At 65.1% G+C, this 6544-nt stretch overlaps 1 protein-coding gene across 1 annotated transcript; it reads right to left on the bottom strand.

Moving 5' to 3' along the window:
• Window positions 1-207: 207 nt before the first annotated feature.
• On the bottom strand, window positions 208-1222 carry EMIHUDRAFT_373269 (hypothetical protein). Its single transcript, XM_005788600.1, has 3 exons — window positions 753-1222; window positions 617-675; window positions 208-541 (listed from the first exon to the last, which is right to left on the bottom strand). Exons 1-3 carry the CDS (start codon window positions 1205-1207, stop codon window positions 285-287), a joined length of 771 nt encoding a protein of 256 aa, XP_005788657.1. The 5' UTR covers window positions 1208-1222; the 3' UTR covers window positions 208-284.
• Between the last annotated feature and the right edge of the window lie 5322 nt (window positions 1223-6544).

Here is a 6544-nt window from a genome sequence, read left to right as displayed (position 1 = left end):
GAGTCATACCAAACAACGGGGAGGGAGGCGTAGGGAGGTCGTCGGGAGGGTGCTAGGCGGGTGGGGCTGCTGGGGTAGGGGTAGGGGTAGGGGTAGGGGTAGGGGTAGGGGTAGGGGTAGGGGTAGGGGTAGGGGTAGGGGTAGGGGTAGGGGTAGGGGGCGGTGCAAGGCGGGTGGGGCTGCTAGGGGGCGGCGCTAGGTGTGTGTGGCGCGCCCTCCGCGACGAGGGAGAGGGATCGCCGGTGGAGGGAGAGGGCCTGAGAGAAGTCCACACCGGTCCTCCGTCAGGGGTGGGTCAGCCAGGCAGACGGGGCTTCCTCCCCGCGGCGGTGCAGACTCGCCTCTTCCAGCCCCTCCACCCGAACTCCCAGCCGCCCCGCCTCGCTCTCCTCGACGACCACGGTGCCTCTCCGCCCGTTCAGCTCCGGCCGCGAGGCTACGCCTCCCACCCGCACCGCGGCGCCGCACCGCAGCCCCGCACACACCCTCCGCAGCCGGCTCAGGCCCTCGGAGGCGGAGAGGGGACCGGCCGAGCCTCGCCTTGATTGCATGTACGCACTGCTCGGTGGAAGTGAAAGGGAGGAGTGTGTGTGTGGAGTCGGTGCCGGGCCTCGCCTCTCGTCTTCGGGCGAGGGAGGCAGCAGGTGGAGCGCCCCTCCCCGCAGGAAGGCGCGGTTGGGCGCCTGGAGGACGTGTCGAGCCCAATGTCAGGGACGCAGTGTCACCGGCACCGCCCCGCTGGCAGCGCGCGGTCGGGCGCATTCTCCGGCGTCAGCCAGTCGGGCAGCGAGTACGCAGCCTCGATGAGCAGCAGCTCGCCGTCGCCGTCGCGCAGCGTGGCGCTCACGCCCTCCTCGCTGCCCGTGAGGCGCAGCAGCGCCGCCACCACAACCCACTCGTCATGCACTGAACCGCCCACCGAGAGACGACCCCACACGTGAGCCTCCTCGGCAGGGCTGTCTTCGTCGCCGCCGCCGCCGCGGCGGCCACGGCCGTGCGTACGCGAGTCGGCAGGGTCCCACACCCACAGCTGGAGCGGCTCTCGCTCCCAGACGTGGCTGGCGAGCCACGGCAGCAGCTGCGCTGCCCACGCATCTCGCGCCTCGCGGCACCGCGCCAGCTGCCGCTCTGGGCCGTCGCCGAGGCCGTCTTGCGAAGGGTCGAGGTAGAGGTGGAAGGCAACACTGTCGGACGCGTCGGTGCTCATTGGGGACAACGCAGGCGATAGAAAGCGCGCGTGCCAGCTGCGCAGACGAGAAAAGAATTTAAAGAAGTTAACTCTCTCTCACAGCACACAGGCTCGACACAGGTGCGAACTGGCGCGTGCTAGTACTATCACCGGCACACCACCGGAGCCGCCTAAGCGACTCCGTTAAGAACGGCAATGCACTTCGCTCCGTGCACAATGCCGCTGTCCCCGCACGCTAGCTCGTTCACCGTCTGCCACGCCACGGCGGTGTGGAGAACGACAGACAAGCGCTGCATCTGCAGCCCGTGCCAGTTCTTGGTGGTCCATGTGACCTCATCGAGGTGCTGAGCGTGCGAAAGTTTGTTACTCAGCTGGTCCGCCGCCTGCCGAAGAATTCTGCGGACGCCGTCCCCGAAGCCGCCGAACGTCTCGAAGTCGAGCAAACGCAGGTCGCAATTCTTCTCCCGCGCGAACCGGTAGTCGCCCTTCTTGTAGGGGGCCGTCACAGGTGCCCCCGCCTCCGCCTCCCCCTCACTCTCCCCCTCCTCCTCTTCCGCCGCCGCCGCCTCCGCCTCTGCATCCTCCGCCTCCCTCCCCCCCTCCCCCCCCCCCTCCGGCCGCGGCCATGCAGCATGCCCTAACACTAAGTCGAGCAGCGCCCGCTCGGTGTTGCCGAAGGCGACAAAAGCCCCCTTCCAGCCGAGCCGATCGCCACCCTTGCACGTAAGCGAGCTCGTGAGTTTCAAGTCGCCAACGAGGCGCACAGGTGTTCAATGCGACGTTCCCGTACCACGTGGCCATGTTGCGTGGCCAGAAGCTTCAGAGCCACCACAAGCAGAAGGTGGTGGCGTTTCGGCAGTTCGCCGAGCACGTGGCTCGCACGGATGGGCCAGATCAGTTGGTCGTCCTCTTCGACTCGCGCGACGTCATGTTCACCGGCTGTGAGGAAGGTGAGTCCCCCGCATCCACATTCGCGGCGTTGCAGAGAGAGCTCGGCGTGGGGGTGCTCTTCGGCGCTGAGTTTGGCTGTCATCCCATGAGCGGATCCGAGCCGTCGCCCTGCTCAAAACTGCCCTACCTCTTTCCGGATCGCTCCAACCTCACAGCACGTGCGATTCTCGAGCACGTCGACGTCGACTTCACGTGCACGCCGAAGGGAGCCAGGCCGGGCTACCGGTTTCTCAACGCTGGTCTTATCGCCGGCAAGGCGGGCTCGCTGCGCGACTTTTACGCCGCCGCGTTAAACCTTTTTGACATAGCCGACGATCTACGGTCCGATCAGGCGCTGATGACGCACGCGTTCCTAACCCTTCGTGAGGCGCACCGTGTTGAGATGGATTATGGCGCGCGCTTTGTGCTCAGCCTTCAGCGGATCAGGAGGAGTGGTATGGAGCAGCGCGCCGGCGGCCGCGTGTTCAGCAACCTCTTTGGCCGCGCGCCTTGCTTTATGCACGGCAATGGCAACGGCAAGCAGTGGATGGGGAAGCTGCTCCCGCTCGGGATGAAAAGGGTGAGCAAGAAGACCACGGCCGAGGCTTGCAGTCCCGCTGCTCCAGGAAACCGTTCCAGGTTGGTGGGAGTAAATAAATAATACTCTCAAGAACTCAAACGAATGATCCACAAGGCCATCCCGTTTCTCTGCACACTGGGGACACTGGCAATACCAAACAACTCTAATGTAAACACCTCACACGACCCAACGCACGGTCTAGTCCGGCCTCAAAAAGTAAAAAAAAACTTCGGCGGCAAACCGCACAGGACATTGTCACAGCCACGAGACTTGTGTTTTTGCCGCACCATTAAGAAGTCAAAGTCATGGATGGCTGCTACCAGGACGAGGCCTCGTTGTGGCGGCCACCGAGAAATCTTTCGCAACTGCCCGAGAGCCGTTCCGAGACAGCAGGCAATGAGCTGATATTCCAATGCGGCGTAGCAAGCGTGCCCGGCCGTGAGCTCAACCTCATTGCAGCCATCGACTCACTGCTGAGTCAGCGGCACTTCTCATGCGCAACCATCGTGGTCTCTATCGCCCGCGTGTACAGGCGATTCACAAAGCCCTTTGACCGTGAGCAAGTGCAGCGGAGATTTGCGCGCGAGCCCGCTGTGAAGCTGCTGGTAGCCTCGGACGACGCCGGGCCCATCTCCATCGACGACGGGCGAACCCCACTGGAGGTGGCAAGGGATTACTCCCCCCCTCTCCGTCTCCACCACGAGACAGCGAGAGTTACGCCAGCACAGCGCAAGGAAGGAGATGTTGGGCAGCGTCCTCTCCCTGATGCTACAGGGCAAACGTGTGCTCATGTGCCCCCAAGGCTTGCCACGGAGATGTAATATCAGCTAAGCTCGTGCGCATGTACTGCGAGATAGCTAGCCCATAAAATCTTGTCAAAACAAAACACTCCTTTGGAGAGAACGAATCCAGGCATAGTGTGTGTAGCACCGCCGCCAACGACTCCCTGCGACGCCACACTGACAGCTAGACGGAACTCACCAGTCCGATAAGGATCAACTGGAAAGCTGAACCCTGGGCTTAGACAGAACGGGCGTGGCAGGCTCCAGGGGAGGCCACGCTCTACCCGGGGCGCTAAGGAGGGAAATCGAAACTGTTGGGCGTCCATCGACAAACAAACCCACGATGACACATCGCCAATCGCAATCCCCCCTCCCTTGAGGACCGAACCTTGGCACGTAGAGCACGGGTCATCTCGGAGAGAGAAAGGGGAGGGATGAGGGGGGGGATAAGGGAGCGCCACACTGAGGGAGTACCCTAGAAGTGAGAGAGATCAGGGGAAGCCATTATGGGGGACGGACACCAAGGCACTTTAACTTCATCACTCATTCGCCCCGCACACCTAGCCTACACTAGTACGCGTTACACGGAGCGCCAAGGGGGAGAGAATGGAGGGGGGAGACTATGCGTGCCCGTTCTTTTAGCTAAAGCAATTTTTTTTCCGACTGCCCAGTGTCGTGCGAAAAAGGAAATTTACATGCGTAGACACGCCAATATAGCCCGTCCGCACCGGCAGTGCCCTTCCATCTCTCTCGCCCTCAGCGGGCCCACCCTCAGTGGGTGGGCGATCGCCTCTCTCGCTCTCTCGCTGTCCTCGGGGCGGCCGCCGAGGTACTGCCATGCGAGCCCCGATATACCTCACTCCGCCCACACCTCAATCTTCTTGGGCTGCAGCTGGTTCGACAGGTCCTCGCCGTGGCCTAGGCAGCCGTTCTCGCCCCTGCCCCAGGTAAAGACGGCGCCGTCGGTGGTGAGGGTGAGGCTGTGAGCATCTCCAGCCGACACAGCGACGACGCGTCGCCCAGCCAAGGCATCGACCTTCTTCGGCAGCAGCTGGCGCTGCACGTCGCCGTGGCCCAACCGGCCGTCGCCTCCTCGGCCGTCGCCTCCTGCGCCCCAGCTCCAGACGGCGCCGTCGGCGGTGAGGGCGATGCTGTGGTGCTGTCCTGCCGACACAGCGAGAACGCGCTGGCCAGCGAAGGCCTCGACCTTCTTGGGCAGCGGCTGGATCTGCACGTCGCCGTGGCCCAACTGGCCAAAGCCTCCCCAGCCCCAGCTCCAGACAGCGCCACTGGCGGTGATGACGAGGCTGTGGTTGCCTGCAGCCGACACGGCGATGACGCGTTGGCCAGCCAAGGCCTCCACCTTCTCCGGCAGCAGCTGGCGCTGCTGGTCGCCGTGGCCCAGCTTGCCATCGCTTCCACCGCCCCAGCTCCAGACGGCTCCGTCAGCAGCGAGGGCGAGGCTGTGGTGCAGCCCAGCCGAGACTGCGACGACACGCTGGTCAGCAAAGGTCTCGATCTTCTTCGGCAGCAGCTGGCCCTGCCAGTCGCCGTGGCCCAACCGGCCTTGGCTTCCGTGGCCCCAGCTCCAGACAGCACCGTCGGCGGTGAGGGCGAGGCCATGGTATGTTCCCAACGACACAGCGACGACGCGCTGCCCCGCCAAGGTCTCGACCTTCTTGGGCAGCCACTGGCTCTGCTCGTCGCCGTGGCCCAGCTTGCCCTCGCTTCCAACGCCCCAGCTCCAGACACTGCCGTCGGCGGCGAGGGCGAGGCTGTGCTCAGATGCGGCCGACACGCTCACGGCACGCTCGCCGCCCAGCGTCGACGGGTTCCGGGTCGGCGTGTTGAGCCGCATCACGCCCTCGCCATGGCCGAGCAGCCCTGGATAGTAGGACGGCGTAGAGCCGCACGATGAGAGCCGCCCCTCGCCGTCGATGAAGAGGCTGTGCCGAGTGCTTCCCGCCGCCCTCGCCGGCGGGTTGGACTCGCGCAGCAACGCAGAACAGCACAGCCACCGCACGGCGCAGCTCTCGCCCTTTGGCTGCGCCGGCAGCTCGAAGCCGCGCTCTCGCGCCCACAAGCGGATGCCCTCCAGCGCGAGCGAGGCGTAGAAGAGAAGTGAGACGGCCGCGACGCGAGCGATGTCGGCGGGGTCGCAGCGAGAGAGGGCGCGCACGAGGAGCTCCGTGGGGAGGTCGAGGAGGCGGGCGGGCGGCGGCGTGTCCGGCGTGGCTGGCGAGGTGGCGGCGGTGGACATCGGTGGAGGCGGCGGCGAGGCTGCGCGAGCGGCGCCGGCGAGCGGCGAGAGCGGTGGGCGCCTCCGTTTTTTCTTTTTTCGCGCTTTTTTTAGAAGGAAGATAAGTTTTTTAAACGGTTGCCCGGCCGGGTTGCTGCGCAAATCTCGCGCTGCGCTAGGCCCAGAGCGAGTTCGCGCTGCGCTAGGCTCAGACGGCGTGCGCGCGCGGGCCGCCGGGGTGAGGACCACCCCACCTTCCCACGCCCACCTCCTTCGGGCTCGGCAGCTTGTCGGGCTCTACCTCAGCCCTCAGCCGAAGCTGGGGCCGGTCCCGTAGGCCGTCCGTAGAGCCGAGAGAGCCCCCGCGTCCCGCGATGAGCGATGAATTCGCGGGGTCGGCGCCGTCGGGCGGTCGGGGGCTCGCGGGGGGTGGCGTGGGAGCGCAGCATTCCCAGCCCTTGAGGGCGGGTTTTGATTAGTAGAACAGTCCCTTGTGTCGCTGGTGCGCTTGGTCCTTCTTTGAAGCTATTTATACACCCTCACGCTGGAAGTGGCGAATCGATGCGAGCGCGCCGCGTGCTCAACGCGCGGCGCGCTCGTATCGACTTGGAGTCCAATGCGCGCAGCGGGTAGCACCTCGGGAGCTCGCTCTACCCGGGATGCGGAGAACTGCCCACAGGAGCGAGAATGTTCGCCGGCGAGAATCTATCTGCCGCGTCTGGCGTCTGGCGCAAAAGGTCGCGCAGTCGTCCGCACCTGCGGAGGCCGCCGCAACTGGCTAAGGTGTGGGTGTGGGTGGGTGGGTGTGGGCGGTGAGGGCGGCG

The sequence above is a fragment of the Emiliania huxleyi genome, assembly GCF_000372725.1.
Source record: "Emiliania huxleyi CCMP1516 chromosome Unknown EMIHUscaffold_1332, whole genome shotgun sequence".
NCBI classification, from domain to species: Eukaryota; Haptophyta; order Isochrysidales; family Noelaerhabdaceae; genus Emiliania; species Emiliania huxleyi.
This window is presented reverse-complemented; position numbering and strand designations above follow the sequence as displayed.